The following is a 20519-nucleotide window of genomic DNA, read 5'->3' on the forward strand; positions in this document are numbered from 1 at the left end:
TCCTAATTTATAGAATTTGCAAGTGTTGAAAGCGTTCAGTACAAGTCTTTGTCTTGCTCTGTTGCATATCAATAATATGGCTGTTTTTAAGGTAACTTAAATTGTGCTGTATAGGAGAACTAATTTTTAGCACATGAGTACAGAATGGTGATCTTTCCATAAAAAGAATCATTCTGTAGAATGAAAAGTTTTATTTAAGGAAACCCCACAGCAACAACAAAACCCCAAGCACCTTCCAGAATCAACCCATCTTCTTTACATTTCAATTATCTGTTAGATTTTACAGGACCTTTTCAAGACCTTCCTTTGGATCTTCATTCGCCTTTCCCCCCGAGGGCAGAGAGTCTGTCCTGTGAGTTCAGAGCATCTCTGCTGCGCCTCAGAGAACCAGCCTTTTGACAAAGATGAAATGTTTTCAATCACCTACATAAGGGGGGGTTCTGTTGGTTTTGTCCTTTCCTAAGTGGTTTTTAACAAATTCCCGCTTTCAGCTCTGCAGAGAAAGGAGGCGCAGGCAGTTCCTTCTGAACGCTGCCGCGGGCAGCGGCAGGGTTGGCGGCAGAAGCTCCCCGCAGGGAACGCAAGCGCTCGTTCGGTTTGCAAAGGGCGCTGGGGAGGTTGCCTCCGGTGGGACGATAAGATACATCCTCTGTTAAGGCCCCCAAATTATCTAACATTTTCTGTTTGTTTAAAAGTACGTGTACTTTTCAACGGATTAGTAAATGATTCTTTTCCTTCTAAATTTCAGCTTTAATCGCCTAGACTTACCTCTTTATGAATCTTTTGAAGATTTGCGAGAGAAGCTACTTATGGCAGTTGAAAATGCTCAAGGATTTGAAGGAGTGGATTAAAACGCCGACCTTTTTCCCCCTTCCGAGCAAGTTCTGCTGGCACTTTTGCATCCGCCTGGCGGACGCGAGTGCCCACGGCAGAACAGTTGCACAGCGTTGGTTCATGGAGCAAACCCTTTGGCAGTGCAGTTGCCTGAACCCAGAAGCCCGAACTGCAACCTGCGGGTGGCTTTCCCGACGTTTCCACAGCAGATTACCAACTGCTTCACGTGAACTCTGATCACATTTCAGCAGGACTTACTCTATTTATGTTGTGCCTCTGTAGGCAAAGCCCTTAATAAATATTTTACATAATTTCTAATGACAATGAATGGAATTAATCATTTTACAGGTATAGTATTACAACTCATGTTTACTTCTTAATTGATTTAGACATTTTCCGATTTTATTTCATTATAATTAAATATCATATACTTGGAAAAATGAGCATTTTTCTTAATTTCATACCAGACTTGATGCCAGTGTCATTTTTTCAAAGCACATTTTGAGCCTTGTGTTCCCAAACCATTAAGAAGGTAGGAGAAAGCTGCGCTGGAAATTTTCCCTACGTGGGCTATGTACCGAGAGCAACTCTTCTCATTGGGCACATAAGTATTTTTCCGTATCCAGAAGTATGGACTGGATGTTGCGTTTTTGTATAAATATTAGAATAGTTACAAGTCAAGGGAGAATCATAACATAGCATGCCAAATCTCATGTTCAATACAGAAATTGCCTCATTATTGGTAATATTTACATGTACTATAAAGCATTCTGGGGTAGGGTTGGCATTAATCATTTTAGGAAAATATGCTTAACCCTGTCATTATCTTTGTAGAGTGATTCTTTTATTATCCTTTCCTCGTTACCGTTTGCAACGGAGGCATTTGAATGCAACCTGGCACTATGTGATTTGGCACTATGGAAAACAGGTCTGTTGTGTCTCCTCTTTGTACGCGTTCGCTAATGACAGCTAAATAACAGCGGGGGTTTTGGTTGTTGCTAACTGCACCGACTCTAAAGGCACTTTATGTAACACATGGAAGTCATATCTGGTTTTATCATAAACATTAATGTGATTATATTCCTTCTCACTGCACATGTCTTTCTGGTGCAATATCTATCAATTGTGAATTTGGCTGCTGCTGATGTATAAAAGAAAAAAAAAACAAACAGATGTAGAGCTGAGCCTGCAGACACGTTCCTCAGCAATTGTTTTTGTGATTTATTTTTTACTTAATCACAAAGATTTATTTAATATACACTGCTATCTAATCAATTTTGTTACCTATGACATGTTGCATGCTTAAACTATAATGTCTGAGTTGCATCTCTTTTGTGATGGATTAAAAGTGAGAGATTTGTATTTGATCCACTGAAGTTAAATGGTTACGCTACTACTGGAGCAGGTTTGAGGGTATGGCTTCAGCCATTTAACGTTCGGTTTTGCCCACGTACTTACCTACATACAAGCTTTTTCCCCCCGAGAACCCGTTTAATGCTTACGAAGCAAGATGACACCGCATGCCAAAACAAAACGTCACCTCATTGCCACCAGCTTTTTTAGCCCTGCCCCAGCCCCCGCTGGCGAGCACGACCTGCGTCTGAGAACGAACAGCCATGCTGCGGAAGCTTTGATACAGTAATGCTTCTCCCAAAGAGGCTACTGGAAAGCAGCTTTAATGCTAATAACAGTCAGCAAACGGTTGCGTGCTAGCAAACAGTTTGAAGCGCTACCAGATGCATGAGGAAGGTTATTCTGTTAGTTGAACACAGGTCAAGATTCGTTTCCTATTAAGTAAGTTTCCTTTCTGACCTTTTACTTGTGATGAGTGAGCTTGAACATGAGAAACGTACTGCAGCCGAGTAGACAGAGAAACCACGTGCCGGTCGTTTCGCTGGGGCAAGGAGCGTGGGGAAGGGGGAGAGAACGAGGTAAAGCGGCTGACCTTCGGTACGCGAGGCCCAGCCGGCTGTAACGTGGCCGCCCTTGAGGGAAGTGGTGTACTCCAAAATGGGTTTGCTTTCTGTCTTACCCTGGAGGATTTCTGGTGTGTTGGGAGGTGCCGTTCATGTCCAATGCCAGGTATCGGAACCTTAAGGGCTCCTGAGGCTTTTTTGGTTGTGAAACCGAAATGTAATCTCATGTATAGATGGAGGCTGCGGCCGAGGTAGAACCTGAAGTCAGGTTGTGTTTAAGAGTCTGCCATTTCTCTTGCTGTCATCTTGCTTTGGTCCCTTCCCTCCCCTCACCCTCAACTTCTGAAACAGGTTTACCAATACTTACCTACAGCAAAGCCCTGCCAGCTATCCGGAATTACACAGTGACAGCTGACTAGAAGAGAAATTTTTGTTGTTTGGTTTTTTTTTGTTTGTTTTAAGAAACGTCAAATAACTTAGTTTCACATCTTTTCAGATCCACTCCTACTCAGATCCGCTCACCTCACAAACTGACAGACACTCCAAAAGCATTCACTAGGTATTAAAATGGCGAGGTAAATTCCACTGCATGAATTGTAATTAATGTGCGTTAAACTGTTGTGGTTTACTTTAGAGAGGGGGTTTTTCATTTTTAGGAAACAGTTTAATATTAAAAGCAAGCCCTTGCGTTACCGTGGCAGCTTGGAGTGCAGCACAGGAACAGGACCTGACCTAACTCAGGCGGTATTGACAGCTTGTACAGCTCATGCTGACATTTGTGCTGTTTTGGCTTCCTTGCACTTAATGCAAATAGCTGAATAAATGCTATTTGTGCTGCTTGTGCCCTAGACGCTGCAACCACAGCGCTCGCCTGCACCACAACCCTGCGGAGCCCGCACAGCGCCACGGGCAGCTATCCGAGTTAGCTGTTGTTTCGGAACCACTCTGTTCAGTGCTTGATGACAGAAGTATGCCCAACAGCCCAGGTGAACACCGCAGTGAGCCAGCTCGTTAGCGTTGTTACCAGAGCGAGCTACACCATTAGGACGCAGCCCTGTGGTTTGCCTTATAGACGCGCCGCAGCTCCCTGCGCTCTGCAAGCATCCGTTTCTCCTTGGGGCCCATGAGCGAGCCAGAGTCAGTGTTCACAAACGAGCCAGACCCCGGGCAGGGTAAGCTGAGGGAATCGCTCGACCCAGTCCCTTCGTCGCATAAAGCTTCTCTTACGGTATCAGAAGCCTTCCTGTCAGCTAGAACCGTCGGGCTGTTACTGACGGACTGGGCATCCTGGTAGTTGCACAGATGGAAGCCCTAAAAAAATGTACTATACCCCCGCAACTCAGATTTCGTTATTGGTGGCTAAACCCTTGGGCAGATACGCCCCTCTCTCTCATCAGCCAGAAAGTTAAGATCTTCTGTGCTATGACAAAACCCGGCAAGTTACCTTCAGTTTTGCATCAAACTACGTGAGGCCGAGTAAGCGGCGTTAGCTGGGCCGAGGAGATGGGCTTTCTTCTGCAGGGCTCTTTTCCCATAAGGCTGTAATGCTGGTACCGAGATCCTAAGCTGGAGTCCAGACTTTCCATCTCGGAGTCCTTCTGGAGCTCCTGAAGCTACATTTGAAGGAACCCGTCTAGGAAAAAAAGGTAGCTAGATGTCCTTTACTTAAAACATCTAAAAAACACAAAGCAACTAGCACTCCCGGGGGACTTGCACCGTGGTGGTGTGCCTGTCTGAACACAGTCCACTCCTCTATACCGAGTTTAGCCCGTTCACCGCAAAGTGGCCCAACAGTGTTTTAAAAGGTTCTATTCGGCTTTTTTTTTTTGTTAATAAAATGGTAATCATAAAGGTGGTACCTAAACCATTAATTGTTTGCTTTTAAGAAGCCTTAAAGCAAATAATTCATAAAAATTTTAGTCACAATACAGAATAACGGGATCTGCAGCCGTTGCCTCCTGTTGACATTAAGGCTTAGAGATCTGGGCCCCGCCAGGGTGTAGCTAATGTACGCCACACCGGTCACGTTGACTCCCACTTGCATGCCTGCCTGCTGGAAACTGCTGCTTTTTAGCTTTCAGTCCAAAAGTAACAAAAAAAAAAAAAAAAAAACCACCAACCAACACACCCAAACCCAAACCCCCTCCGTTACCACGAGATTGATCTCTGTCTCTCTCACGCTGACCGCTCCCCTCAGCGAATTCCGAGCAGGAGCGGGTAAACGCGCAGCGGCGGCTGCGGTAGGCACTGACCGCGCAGCAAGCGCCTGCCCACGCCAAGGGGTGCGCGGCGGTTGCGGGCTCGGCCCCGTCAGGCTGGTACTGCTGCCTGCAGCGGTCGGCGGTAACCTGTTCCCAGTGCTTTGGGGGAAGCATTTTACATTATGCTAAAGGGCCAGGAATTGGGAAAACTAGGGAGCCAGGGAGGGGAAGCTGGATAGTTCGACTGCACTTTTGAGAGTTAAAAATAAGTGCTCATACCCATGTGATTGCAAGGGCTACTTATCAGCATGTATAGCAGAAAAGAAAGTAGGTTAACAGAGTGGACATCTTAAAACGTACATTAATTTTCTTATCTATCTTTTCAAGAAAAACTTTTCTTTTTCTATGTAAAACTACAACAACAAAGAAAAACCCCGCAGCCTTCACCGTTCTGTTAGGATGTTGCACTAAGAAGTAATGCACATTTGAAATGCACGGGAAACTTATAAACCTGGAATCTCACCACATGAATGTCACATACCCCTCCGCTGCGTCATCGTGTGCCCAGCACCCTGCTCGATGCCATCCCCATCCGTGCAAGCCACGGTCAGGCAGGCTGCGCACCCCCAACCGTTGCTGGTCCACGTTTATCCTCCCCTTACGTCTTGGGGTTTTGTCCCTTTTCTATAGTATTTTCACACAGACCTTGCTCCCCCCCCCCCCTTAATTTTTGTTAATTCATAGCTGTAAAAATACACACGTGTGCATCCACGTACAATGGTACCTGTTGCATTTTTATGCTTCGCTCCGCTCATCTGGCTGGGAAGAGGCTGGCAAGCCGACTGTCTCCGCCGCAGATTTGCCGCACCCCCGCAGGAGCCGTAGGTTATGATGCTCAAAGCCCAAACGGGAAACTCCAGAAAACAATGTTGCCACGTTCTGTGTTTGCGAACATAAATTTAAAATCAAATTTAAAACCGAGATTATTAATATTTTCAAACACACAAAAAAGTGTCAAACATTCCAGATTAAATTCACACTGTAATAATATTTTTTTAAATCACAAATACTAGAAGGCTATTCAAAATTATGCTAAACTACCTTAAAATTTATTTTAAAAGTACTACTTTTAAATAATGCTCATTTTCACAATTAATAAAGCTTTAAACTGTGGTTGGATTCGATACACTGTGGGGAAAGGATTTGTTTATGGACAAAAGTCATTTTTTCCATTTATTTTCTGAGGAGCAGTGAAAGAAATTGTAGTTTGTTCTCCTGACAGCAGAAGCTCAATGTGACAAAATGAAGTTGTTGTAACGAAATGATGCAACTTTATTAAATATTTAATAAAGAATTATGGAAGCTACAGCATTTTATACTTCAAATATATTTTTTGTCTAACTGCAGCTTTGTTTTGTTTTGTTAAATTAAAAACTGCCTGAAGGTCACAGCCTGCAGGAAGGCTTTCACAACCTGGGCTGTGGCCGGGGGAGCCTACGTGCAGTCACGTCTGTACCCGATGGATCGATTTTTAAGCGATGAGCACAGCGTCCACCTATTTCGGCTTCTGTAAAAGTGGTTCCCAAACTTCTCCCCACGATCATCACTGCGTTCGTGACACGGTGCCGTGTATAAGGTTTTCAGCTGAGTAGGAGTCTCCTCTGTTCCCTCATGGTTTCCAGTACAGAACTGCGGTACCCCATCAGGCTTCCACGAGTTCTGTTCTTGGATCATGCAGGCCTGCGGTGACCATCCAAAGCAGCACACTTACAAACTTCTCCTGTTCAAGCCAGACCCAGAATAAGTGCGAATGTTCTATATCATTTTTATTGCATGGTTTTGATGTTTGCTGCAGCAAATTCTGCAGCCCACAATAACAGATGTACTGCAAACAGAATACCCTGCTTGCAACAAACTCGACACAGTTCAGTTTAGCAATGCAAGTCTACGCCCTGGTAATTTGCTTTGACTTTCAGTGTTACAATTCCGATGTTGTAGTACGAAGAACAACTTCTTATTAACAGCAATGGGACTAATGTTGCCTTTGCTGTTAATCAGTGTGAATGCCTAACAAAAAAAAAAAAACAAACACACACACACAAAAACTAGAAACCAACAAAACACCCCAGACCTAACAAAAAAACCAAAACCAACCAAACAAAAACACCCCCAGACCTAACCAAAACCAAACAAACAAAAAAACCACCCACCACAAGTCATATTTCTGACTTAACAGCTCACTTCAGGAACACAGTACGTTCCTCCTCAGCCAACATCAGTGCTTGAGAGCGCTGCAGATGGGCTAAATTATCTGTTAGTCTTAAACAGAGAATCAGTATGCAACAAGTTGCCTGCTGGCTTTGAGCTTCACGTGAAGCACAGCCTACATGCAACGCGGATCGGACTTGCACCAGTACACCTCAAGGCTCACGTAGCGTACCCCTGCAGCTACCTTCAGCTGCGATTTGTTGAAGAAAATGAAAAAAAGCACACCACCGCCGCCACTCACCCCCCCATCCACTTAAGCAAGCGTCCAGGGGTCCCAGATCTGGAAGAGGAACATGGGCGGCCAAGGCAATAAAGAAATCTCTCCCTACGACCCAGAAGCATCACCTGCCATCAGAAATACTCTTCAACTTCGCAATAGATGCGAATACCGGTTAGGAATCAAGTTAGTAGGAGCTCACTGATGCTGCCACGTGACTCCTTAAATACCCCAAGCCTATCAAGCTTTGCAGCCGAGTTGGTTTTGTGCATGCGTGTGACGCGGTGGCACATCATCCCAACTTGCAACTGCAGCATCATTTACTCGGCTTTATTAATGAATGCACCAGTCTCTTTACTGTTGAGCTGTATCAACACCACAGAGCAGCAACTAATTTACTTTGTACAAGCTTTATTTGTGCCTATCTGCCTTTTCCTCCCTTGGGCACTGGTTTCTGAAAGCGCTGCCCATCTCCTCCCCTTTCTTCCAGCCGCCACCTCTTCCTAAGCCAGAGCAGCCGGGCAACGCGTTTCCCAGTCAACGCTATCAGCCCATATCGCAGCCTCCCCGGTGCCGGAACTACCTCGGCTGAACCGGTAACGTGCTCCTTTACAGGAGCGAGCATCCTCGTGCTGTAAAGTGACAAACTCTGTGTAATGCTGAAACATAAAATTATCCAGCACTCTTTACAACAAAAGTTTAAAAACAAACAAAACCCACCTCGACATACCTCTCTACCAGCGATACCTACGCGGGTATTAATGTTCTGGTGTAGTTACATCCCATAGGATTCAAAGAAAAAAAAAAAAAACACAACAGAAAAAAACACAAAAAAGGCCCCACAACCAAACCACACCAAACACAGCAATTCCATTTGTGTTTCTAATTGGAAATGAAAAACGAGTTTTGGCAAGGTAGCGTTAAAGTTGTGAAAAAACGTCTGTACAAATCCTTACGACATGCTGTTTGTACGAGGCTAGCAAGGTTTTCTTGCCCTTGAGAAAGAAGCAAACTAAGAAACAACCCCCCCATGTCGACCTATTCAAATCCCAGATCAGTGCCTGCGTACCACCACCCCCTGCAGCCGCCGCAGGAGACGCTGCGGTACCTGCATCAGCCGGGAACACCTTCGCATCTCCAGCCCTGAAACTTGGTTGCTTCCTACCCTGACATGGGAAAAATCCTACACTATCCAAATTAATTCCCTGTCTTTAAGCTTGCTGTCATTAATAAAAACATCCATACCGGATCAAATTAAGAGTCCAGCCGGACAGGTATCTGATTTGCAGATTCTGCCAGAACAGCTGAAGAATAGGGCAAATAGTAGTGCTTCCAGCAAATGCACTTTCGCACGAGCGACGTCCAGCTCAGGGACCTACTGCGGTGGTGATGGCTTCTTTTTCTTTGCACACAAATAGACCTTTTTTTTTTTTTTAATAAATAGTTTCTGGTGTCATGGGAAATTCTAGTATTTACTACTTGAGCAGTGTGAAGGAATATCTCCCTTTGTTTTGCACCTGACGCCCCTTATCTTTTATCTATCCTTGTCTGCCTTGGACACCTCCGCCCTGCTTGCTCTCCCTGTGTACGTAGCCCAGAGGTCTCCTTTCCCTCGCTTGCCACGGCTTCCAACCCAGAAGGCTGTCGGAGCAACCCTTCCGACGAGCTCGTGCGGATGTCACACAGGCTCTTACGCTCCCCCGTGCCTCACGCGATGTCTCTCAAACGAGGGCTGACTACAGGCCCGTGGCAAGCAAGCCTGACGCAAACGGCCCCGGGAGCTGGTTCCCTCACGCGAGCACTAGTCCCAGCAGCAGTTCGGGACCCAGCCAAGGGGAGATAAAAGCGACAAGCAGCACAGTCATGGCACTGGCAACAGCCTGAACCGCGAGTCCATCAGCTCCGCCGGCTGGCAAAGAACTTCTGGCAACACTTAGAATCGCCTACTGCAATTCTGGTGCGAAACGACTTCTGGGGTGTAGCTAGAGAAAAAAGGGCACACGAGCGCCAAAGACAGCATCGGGCACCCGCTGCCACTCTTTGTGCATTAACTCTTCGCGCCTTGTGCTACACAGACCTTGCAACCAGTATATGCTAATGCCCAGAAGCTCAGGATGCATATTAGGACGTTAATTAGGTAGGGATAAGGCAGTAGAGCAATTGTGCACATGAGAACTACAGGTATTGTTGAAGACTCAGTTATAATTATATTTAATGGGTATTTGGGCATCGAAAACCTACTGGCAATCACAAAAGGTGGAAATGCCTTTAAAACATCTGGCCCATACCCTCTTCGCAAAGCCAACCTCTTCTCTGCTTCAGCAATTTTCAGTGTTTTAAATCCAGCTGAACGACAAGCTGAATTTCACGCTTTTCTTTCATTCCAAGGTTGACTCTACATAAACCCCACTATCATTTACATTCCTACGTAATACTATCACGAGAAAGGCACCCAGGGTTTGCTATGGCAACCCAACAGGGTTTCAAACATTTCCATTACAAGGATCCCAAAGATAAATAACCTCTTGATGACTACCATTGATTATTTTCCCCAGCTTTTGATTGAAAGCCTTGTTCAAATTCAATTTATTCTTGCTCAAATGCATCTGCTATTTTCATCTGACTTGTTTTCTGCCATTTGCTGGGGGGGTTTCATTAGCTTGGCAGATTAGACTCTTAAGTTTAAAGTGCAATACAATATAAACTTAAGATATATTCATTACAAATACACAAATCTATTATCGTTTAACCTGTCATATCTCAACCTTGTATTAATACAAGTTTTTGACTTTCAGTTTCAGTGCGTTTTCCTCTCTTTGATAATTCCCTATCAATAGTGTATAACAATGCAACCACTTTAAAGTTATATGCCTGTAGCATGCTTTTTCAAATTCAAATATTATCACATTTTGAAGTGTTCTAATAATTTGCCACAGTGTTTTTGCCAATAACCTAGAAGCTGGCTGAAGCACCTACCATACCAGATCCACCGGGGCAGGCAGGTATCTCGCTCTCACTGAGATCTGGTAGGTGCCAGCACCTGAAGAGGAGACCAACACGTGGTGGGTTTGCAGGTCTGAACGTTCAGGAAGCTGAAGACTTTGTGAAGAAATTATCGGACGATGTGTGGTGGCTGTTCAGTCAATTGCCACTGACTTGGCGCAGCCAAGGAAGGCTGTTTTCTGAGTTAGGTCCCAGAAAGAAGACTCTGGGAATATAAAATAGGGAATGATATATATTCACAGGGAGAGCAATCAGGTTAACCATGCAAGTTTAAATCTAATTTTTGCCTAGCTTTTAGATGCTCAAACCTGATAAAATTGAAGTTATCCTTTGGTCAAAGGAGGGGATTCTCCCCCTCTACTCTGTGCTTCTGAGACCCCACCTGGAGCACTGTGTCCAGCTCTGGGGTCCTCGGCCCAAGAAAGACATGGATCTGTTAGAGCAGGTCCAGAGGAGGCCACAAAAATGATCCAAGGACTGGAACACCTCTCCCATGAGGAAAGGCTGAGAGCTGGGTTGTTCAGCCGGGAGAAGAGACAGCTCCAGGGAGACCTCCTTGCAGCCTCTCAATATATAAAGGGGGCTTATAAGACAGACAGAGAGAGACTTTTTACCAGGGTCTGTAGCGACAGGACAAGGGGCAACAACAGTTTTAAACTGAAAGAGGGCAGGTTTAGATTGGACATAAGGAAGAAATGTTTTACGATGAGGGTGGTGAGCCACTGGCACAGGTTGCCCAGAGAAGCCGTGGATGCCCCATCCCTGGAAGTGTTCAAGGCCAGGTTGGATGGGGCTTTGAGCAACCTGACCCAGTGAAAGATGTCCCTGCCCACGGCAGGGGGCTTGGACTAGGTGACCTTTGAAGGTCCCTTCCAACCCCAACCGCTCTGTGAGTCTGCGGTTCTATGACTTGAATACAGTGAGCTCGATCTTGTGGAGCGCTAAATGCACTCGCTCTCAGCTAACAAAAGAAATTTAGCTGTAATGCACCTTTGCACAGCAAAGTGAGCAGTAACCACTGCCTCGAACTAGTGCAAGTAACTCAAGCACCAACGTCACGGTAACACGTGCAAAGATACGAACATAACATTTGTACTCTGGTCTCCAGTTTTTTATTATCTAGTCTTGACAGCTTAAGCTAGCACAGATGCAATGGCACAAATCATAAACACAACTTCATTTTTGCTGCCTTTGTGCAGAAACAGGTGGGACAAACCTGGGGCTTCTGCTTGTTCTGCTAATTTGTACTAATTACTTGCTCCATTTTTCAGGCTCACTACATACTGCTGTGTTTGTGGATATACACGCATCTCTATGCCATAGAGGTCTCCTGTATGGGCTTCAGAGCTTTCCTCCAAATTGTGGTAAACTCAATTTTCATTCTACAGACCTCTATCGCTACTGTATTAGCTAGAGGACACGACCTCCCTGTGAAATCAGTTTTTCAGCAAAAGGTAAACTTTGAACCTTGGACTAAAGTTAAAGAATAACAGAGGTGGACGCTGGATCAATACTCGGCAAATACTAATCGCATGCCGTGGACAGACACTTCTCTGCCATACCTCTAAGTATTTCGGTATGCTGATGCAGAACATATTTTTAGTTTTAAGGGTTCCTTTACACAGAACAAAACCAAAGAGAGACTTCGAAGCAGCTAGCGGTTACTGTTTTGTGCAAGTCTAGGAATCTCCTTCCTCTGCAGTCCATCCAGAGGTCAGGGAATTGAGGGCTACTTGTTCTCACAACTGACAACATTTTCCCTACCATCCCAGTAGTTTCCTTTGCTCCACTGCTTTACTTCTGTGGACAACAGCTTTTAAGAAAATTGTCAAGTTTTAAGCAGTTCTGCTTCCTAATCAAACATGCAGATGGTTCACTGTCTCTGACTATTTAATCATAACGTAAGTAGAAATTGCGATGACATGTTGTTATTTCAATGGTTTGTTACAACATGCACATCTTGGACTCAGTATTTCCCAATTGTGCCCCTAGGTTTAAAAAAAAAAAAAAAAAGGAAAGAAAGAAATAGGAGCATGCAGTCCAAATTATAAAAGGGGGGAAAGAGAATTTATAAAGGACTTTGTTACGTGATAGTGAGGCAGGAAACATCTCCCTGTTGCTCCTTTCTGCCTTTTATTTGTAACAACAGTATGAACCCTAATGCAAGAGTTTGCAGATCATCCAATGCTCCGGGAGAATTAACCCCCAAGGCAGAAAGGCAGGTAGCGTTACAGTACACGGAAGCAGCCCAAGACAAACCAGAGTGTTGCTCAGAAACCTAGGTCTGACAAATGCTCTCTTGGCCTGCCTGTGGGCAGCGGCACCGTACCAGAAGAATACAAGCCAGAACAGTTTAAGCGCAGGTGCAAAGGCTCTGTGCTCATCTGCTGTTAACAAATACAGTTGGGCAGCGTACAGACTCGGAGAAGAACTGGGAAGAACTCCAGTAAGATTAAAAGATGCAACTATCTTTAGATTTTTTGAACTCTGAATTCTCAGAATAATGGAGAAGCTGGCGTACTGTTTGCTAAGAAAACCTTTTATGGTGAACTGTCACCAGCATTGTACTTCCTTCAGTGGCTTTTAGAAGACAGAGAAATTAATCGGGACTTAAATGTAGATACAAACACTAAAGAGAGTTGCATCAGTTCTTCCAAACCAGAAGTTTGGACCAGAATTTTAATCTCCCACAACGTGGATTCCTCGAAGCAAGATTTTGCATCATCTCTGACTTAGAGGAAAAACAAATGAAAAAATACCCCCGCTTCCCAAGGAGACCCCTTCTCCTTGGAATTTTTAACAGTTGCTTTTGTGTCTAGCCCCTCAGGTCTTGAATGCAGGAGCTAGAAAACTCGGATCAGATCCAGATCCCAAGTCTCTGATGTGTTTACAGAGCACATCAAATCCCTGAAACATGGTTTGGCGATACATACCCAATATATATTGATAATTTTACCATAAACAATTATAGATTTGTGAAGTATACCTTCATCATCTCAATTTCTGCTTATTCCTACTATGAAGTTATTTGTTCCATGGCAAGCACAGTCTTCTAACAGCATCGGTACGAGTAGCTCAGTAATTTTTTTTTTTCTTTCTGGTGATAAAAGCATAATTTTGCACCCCCAGTAGTTGCATGGAGCAGTAAACAGAGAGTCAGGCTTGGCTTTGAGCAGTACTGATGGGAACGTTCCTTCTAACTTCATTGCAAAGAGCCAGTTTTTTTAACATTACCTTACATAGCTTTCACTTGGCTCTACGAGAAAAGAAAGGGATGAAGAAACCGTGCTACATCCACTCCTAAGCTTCTTTTAGCTCTTGTTCACAAAGCCCCAACATATTGCATCCCTTACTCTTACTCCTTTGTTCACAGGACAAATAACTATCAAAACCAAGCCTATCACTAATTTGTAAACTCACAGAAAAAAAGAACAGACGGAAGCAATTCAAAGCACTTCGGAGCGCAGTTATATTCACCACAGTTTAGGAAGTAACAGTTTCTTACATTTTGTATTGAATGACAGTTCAATCTACAGCAGCTTCTATGGAAATATTTCTGGTATGGACCCATGCATCTTTTGCCCAGAAAAAGAAACCAGGCAACATAAGACAGTATTGGGGTGTGGGAAATGAAGGACAAACTGGTCAGACCGCTAGCGTAAGTAGCGGTGCACACCCAGCTGCTAGGGACACAACTCATGAGGGAAGCAAACACAACCTTCGGGGCAGTCAGAGGTCTTTCTACCCCTACTGCATGCCCAAATCAGCGTTATCTAAGAAAATCCAGAACATTTTAAAACTTAACAATATCTAACAACACAGAATACCCACGTGAGTGGCATTTAACAGAGAGAACCGAGACTCATTTGACTGCCACAGCAACTTTAAGTCAATCTGCAGAAAGAACTGTCATCAGGTTTTCCTGTTGGACAGTTACTAACAAAAAAAAAAAGCCTTTTTTTCTTGCCATTTTTCCTTTTTGCCTCTAAGGCTGATGTGTGTATATATACACATATATATCCATACCACTTTTTATCTGTGCCACTGACATCTGTTTAAACAGCTTTGTTTGAGCTCATCTGTCCATATCCTGAAGGACAGGAGTCCAACGACCAAACAGTCAGTTCATCTGGTCATCCACCGAGTCGCTTGTTTGCGCTTGGCTATCAGTTTCTATTGGCAGACCAAAAGAGGGGGCGGGAGGGTACCAACACCCAAAAAACTCAAGCCAGGGATTCAGCAAAACCTTTGACATTGTGAAATGTGAATTATATCCTAAAACACATTGCAAAGCCCCCTATAGATCCTTGAGAAATTCCTAGAGACAAACTGACAACTACTGCCTCCGTTTTGTTTCCTCTCCTATAGCTTGATATTTGGCTATATGAAAACTTCCCCTTTTACCTCCTGTCAGCTTCAGTACTTTAAGAATTTGTTAGATTTCTTGCAAATACAAAAAGCCCCATATCAAGCAGATTTCCCTTCTCCGAATGCCATGGCATTCTTCAGATTTGGGATGCATGATTTTTTCCCATACAAAAGCATTCCAACTTCTTCCCAGTATCATACTTTTCCCCCCCCCACCCCCCACTAACTTCTATACTTTATTATAGTCTGTCAGACATGACATAAGCTAGGAACATACATTCATTCATGAGGTATAGCTAACAAGAATAAAAAAGTCTTTAATATGAAGCGTCACACCACCAGTTTTAACAGGCCAATCAAATGAACTTGTTAAAGTGGTCATGCGTGGAACACAAGGTTCTCTGGACTGAACAATTTGTCCTTAAAATAGGTGAATTAAAGAAACAGAGAGAGAATGTTGATTTTTATTAAAAATTACGGACTTAATCCAATACCCATCACTTCCAATGTACATCACTTCAATAAGTGCTGGATCAGAGAACTCAAATAAGCAATACATAGTACCCTTCGCTGGTCTGTGCCCAATTTCCCCCTGTTCTCCTCATGCTCCCAACCACACTACCCAAAAGCTGGATGAGAAAAACCCAAAACCCCCAAAACATCATGCAAATAAAATAAAAAGTATAATAATTTTAAATAACGCTTAAAAAGCAACATTTTTCATTTTAATTCAAACTGCAATATTCATGCCAGCTCTCAAGAACTAAATAAAAATGCAGTTATAAATCATACAGAAACTTTTTTAGGTTTGAAATTTCCACTTGAGTTGAAATATTTTGTCCAATGATGCGTTTCAGGAAAATTTTATTTGAGGAAAACCTCACTCTTTGGGGCAGAGGTGATTCAGTCAGTTCTTGCGAACCTGTGGTTGACACTGCCTGACTTAGAGATAACTGCATCTCACGCTCCTTCTCACAGATAAAGAATTTTGCAGAAAAGCATAAAAATGAAGAATTTTAATTCATACTATAACTGTCTGTTGCAATAGTACATACTGGGTGAAATCCAGGCCCTATGGAAGTCATCAGGAATTCTTCCGCCAGCAGCGCTGCCATGGGGTTTTCCCCAGAATATTCACCAATTTCCATCACAACTGGTTACAACGCCCTTCAGGCGCCACGTGCTCTGCCGTGGCGCAGCCAGGTCCTGACCAGAAGCCCCTGCTCGGTCCCGCAGGCCCTGGCGCTCCCTCGTTACGTCTCCTGCATGCCCCTGCAGTACCTAGTGCTCTGCTAAATCCGTTACTCCCAAAGAATCACAAAAACCGCAGCAGTATGGATGAGTTTGACAAAAAGGCCTGGAGAGCCCAAGACATCCCCCCCAGCCTTGGAATTTTACAAATAACAAATCATGCAAGTTTGAAAGTCCTTGCAGTCTGTCCTGGAAAGGAGACATGCTGTCCTCTGGACTGTTTTGTTATTGTGGGCATGTAACAGAGTCTGAGACAGATCTGAGAAAAGTTATAAGAGTAGAATTTCCCCCCTCTTGATGTCTTTTAAGATTTTAACTGTAAAAATACAAATAACAGTCAATATTCTTCAATTTTGAAATAAGCCTCAAAGTGACTTCAGAAAATAGAGCGTGTGATACCCTAATTATTACCTCTGATCTTCCTTTTAATCAGTTTTTCCTAACAATTATGCCATTTGACATTTCCTCTTTATGGCCCCTAGAAAGCAGCATCACTACCCATGTTATGGTGGTGGCAAGGAACCTCCTAAACAGCAGGCTTAAGAAATAAAATCAAGGAAAAACCAATGTTGAATGTTGTTTCAACTATTTCTCACCCGCTGCCGCTTTGATGACATGATCTTGCTCCTTGTAAACCTTCCCAAGCCCAGGTATAAACTCTTCCTCTTCTCAAAGCCTCTGTGGCCTCGCCTCACGCTAGCTACCCGCTCTCATTCAACACCGAAACGTCAGCTCTGCCTACCATTTGGACAAGGAACCATCACCGGCTAGTTCAATTTTTAATGAAGTGCTTTCATTCTTTCACACCTGATAAAACAGATACTTGGTTTTTACTGATGCATTAGCAGCCTTCAAAATCCTCTGTATTGTCTCTCTCTTCATGAAGCTACAAAAAGAAACAAATGACCCACCCAGAAGAAAAAAAAAAAAGTGAACAAAACAAAAAAACACCAAACCACAACACACCATGGCAGGTAGGCTGCTAGTGTATTTAAAAGAATGCAAATTCTCATTGTTTCCTTTTGCTTCTTCATCAAGTTCTCATTCATCTTTTGCTAACTGTAAAAACCTTACGGAAGAAACCATCATTTTTCACTGCATGCGCTTCAGACATTCTGGTTTTGTTCAATCAGCAGACAGAGCGCACTGGCCAGCGTTACCCACCCACAAAACCAATACTCTTGTGAAACAAAGCATGCAATTCCTGGTCAGCCAGGCCTTTTCACCACTGTCCGTTACTTCTTGCAGGCTTCCAGAACCGAGGTGTCTGCACCTGCTGCGTTCTGTAGAAAGCATCCCTTGATTTGAGTAGGTTGCTCTTTGACGATGCAACTCACCTAAAATGGTTTGACATATGAAAGTTGAAAGAAAGAACTGATGTTCTATGTGTAGGTCCAAAAACAGGCAGCTGCGTTATCAGTTTCCTAGGGAGTATTTCAGATCAAAGAGCAGTTGTCTTATCTGATGTTGTTTTGTTCGGTGTCTGGTAGTTACACAGCTGATCTACAGGATCACATCTGTTCAAGCCGGGAACACGGTGCCCAGAGAGGCTGCGCAGTCTCCACCTGGGGCGGATTTCAAGATCCAACTAGATAAAGCCCTGACCAACTTAGTCTGACCCTAGAGCTAACTGTTTTGAGCAGGAGGTTGGACTAGAGACTTCCTGACAGCCCTTCCAACCTGAATTATCCCAAGATCATATGATCTTACCGTGCAGCTAATGCTCAGTAGCCCTACCAGCTGACAGAGTGCTGCTGTTTTCTCATGGCTTCAACTCTAAGAAAGCAGACATGGTTAGAAGAGAGAGAACTAATCCTGCTTGGATTTTTCAGTGCCATTCTGGGCATAGCTTGTTTTCTCAAGATCACATTATCACACAAATTCAACATCCCATTTTTTCTTACTTCCACTTAATGCATATTACAATATAGAACCAAGGTAGCCTGTGCACACACCTTTTAGAAAAGACTATTTCAGCTGGAAGGGACCTACAACAATCATCTAGTCCAACTGCCTGACCAAAAGTTGAAGTGTGTTATAAAGGGCATTGTCCAAATGCCTCCTAAGCCCTGACAGCCATGGGGCATCGACCACCTCTCTAGGAAGCCTCTTCCAGGGTCTGGCCACCCTCTCAGTAAAGAAATGCTTCATGCCCAGCCTGAACCTCCCCTGGTGCAGCTTTGAGCCATTCCCAGGCATCCCGTCCCTGGATCCCAGGGAGAAGAGCTCAGCACCTCCCTCTCCACGTCCCCTCCTCGGGAAGCTGCAGAGAGCCATGAGGTCGCTCCTCAGGCTCCTCTTCTCCAAACGAGACAAGCCCAGGGACCCCAGCTGCTCCTCAGAGGACATGCCTTCCAGCCCTGTCACCAGCTTTGCTGCCCTCCTCTGGAGGCATTTGAGGACCTTCACGTCCTTCTCAAATGGTGGGGCCCAGCACCGCACACAGTACTCCAGCTGAGGCTGCACCAACGCTGAATACAGCGGGACAATCCCCTCTCTTGGCCAGCCGGCCATGCTGTGTTTGATGCACCCCAGGATGTGGTTTGCCCCCTTGGTGCCAGGGCACGGCTGCCGGCTCTTATTGAGCCTGCTGCTGACCAGCACCCCCAGATCCCTTCCTGCAGGGCTGCTCTCCAGCCACTCCTCTCCCAATTTATACTTGTGCCTGGCGTTACTCCATCCTAGCTGCAGTATCCAGCACTTGGACTTGTTCAATTTCATGTTGACGATCGCCCAGTGCTCCGATCTATCTGGATCCCTCTGCAAGGCCTCTTGTCCCTTGACAGAGTCAACAGCACCTCCCAGTTCCGTTATCATCAGCAAACTTGCTAATGGTGCATTCAACTCCTGCATCCAGATCACTGATAAAAGTGTTGAACAGCACTGGCCCTAGGATTGAGCCCTGAGGAACACCGCTGGCAAACCACAGCTCTGGAATCTTCCTGCAGAGCCTGACCTAGCTTCCAGAGATCATCCAAGAGGAGTTCCCTGTTCAGCCAAGCTGGTCGTCTGTCCCACTTGCTTGACTTTTGACACAATGGGATTGCCTGCTCCTGTGCAAGGTTCTTAAAAAAAGAAAAACCACACAATAGAAAACCAACCACATAAGCCCACCAAACACATCAAACCAAAACAAAACACACAAAAAGGCGGTTCTTAAAAACTGACCAACACTTGTGGACCCCTAAGCCTTCAGAAGCACTTTCTCAGGGATATTGCTAACTAGCTCCCTGGGTAGCTTAAAGTTTGCTCTCTTGAAATCCAGGGTAACAACTGTGCTGACCTTTTTTCTTATTACACCAAAAGTTTTAAACTCTACCATTTCATGATCGCTGTGGCCAAGACAGCCACCTACCATCACACCTCTCACAAGTCCTCCTCTATTCACAAGTAAGTCTAGGAGGGAATCATTCCTAGTTGGCTCACTGAGTACTTGTGACGAGAAATTGTCTTCAACAAACTTCAGGAATTACCCAGACTTGCTTGTCACAGCAGTATGGTACTTGTGTCTGGTTGAGTTACTCACCAACCCTTAATTAAAATGGGACTTTGTGTTCCACTAGCATTTAAGAATTGTGAAACAAGCTGAATCTTGCTACACGAACCACTTAGTTTCATGAATCGCCCCAGAGTGTTTGTTCATTTACCTGAAGTTAAAACAGAGCACTGGCTTACTGCTTACAGAGGGCTGATAAGAATGATTAATATTTAACATTCTCAAGTTCACATATGTGAAATAGCTCCAACAAGCTATCCATGAGAACATGGTACCTTAACTCACCAGTCACACTGAAAACACATGTGCATTTTCCCCACCAGAAGGCATATTTCACAACATTAAAATGTACATTCCTCTCCGCATCAGCGACCTGGCAGTATTAGAGCACACCTCAGTTTAGCACATCGTCAGTCTGCTGAGAGAGTCTGAGTATCACAGCTGCAATCTCTTATCCCAGAGGCACCAAAGAGCAGCACTGTGCCGGTAACACCTCACCCCCTCTAACGGAGGAACAGGCCCCTCGGGACCTAACCTGTTGACAGGTGTGGAAACGGCAATGAATTTTTCTAGAGAACAGACCTTGCCAAATGCCACCCTGAGGAATGAAGCCCTATCGCAAGGGTAAACAAGAGTCCAGACCGACAAGCCCGAGAGAAACAATACCCACAGTAATAATCAAATCCAAGAGAAGGTTGCGCTTGATAAGTTCCAGACTGAGTAATCTTTAACAAAGCCAAGCTGCACGGAAAGGGTCTGCTCTGACCCCCCAGCAGCACACGCAGTCTGTGGCTTTGGCACAGCAGGCACAAATGCCACCTTTGTACAGTGCCATTCCTACCACACAGTGTTAAAGGCAGCTGCATAACGTAGACAGTAGGATACCGTTCGAATGTAAGCTGGAAAAACATCAGCTAATATCTGGAGGAAATAACCCGCTTTCCACTGGGGATAAAGATTAAGAT

General features: G+C 44.5%; 2 protein-coding genes across 19 annotated transcripts in view; one reads left to right on the top strand and one right to left on the bottom strand.

The window, feature by feature from the left end:
- Positions 1 to 2201, top strand: part of NEDD4L (NEDD4 like E3 ubiquitin protein ligase) — a 193368-nt gene extending 191167 nt beyond the window's left edge. For all 13 annotated transcript variants that reach the window (XM_087772788.1, XM_087772789.1, XM_087772791.1 and 10 more), the window contains one exon: positions 749 to 2201. In XM_087772788.1, the coding sequence (XP_087628914.1) occupies positions 749 to 851 (103 nt within the window). In that variant the 3' untranslated portion in view covers positions 852 to 2201. The remainder of the gene's footprint in view (positions 1 to 748) is intronic.
- ALPK2 (alpha kinase 2) overlaps positions 1 to 20519 on the bottom strand; it is a 96917-nt gene that overhangs the window by 1524 nt on the left and 74874 nt on the right. For 2 of the 6 annotated variants that reach the window (XM_087772774.1, XM_087772775.1), the window contains one exon: positions 3634 to 5890. In XM_087772774.1, the coding sequence (XP_087628900.1) occupies positions 5647 to 5890 (244 nt within the window). In that variant the 3' untranslated portion in view covers positions 3634 to 5646. Of the gene's footprint in view, positions 1 to 3633; positions 5891 to 20519 lie in introns of those variants that run through there. The other 4 variants (XM_087772778.1, XM_087772779.1, XM_087772776.1 and 1 more) reach the window with 4 other exon arrangements.

The sequence above is a fragment of the Nipponia nippon genome, unplaced genomic scaffold (assembly GCF_047370975.1).
Source record: "Nipponia nippon isolate SJK-2023a ecotype South Korea unplaced genomic scaffold, ASM4737097v1 scaffold_37, whole genome shotgun sequence".
Classification (NCBI taxonomy): Eukaryota; Metazoa; Chordata; class Aves; order Pelecaniformes; family Threskiornithidae; genus Nipponia; species Nipponia nippon.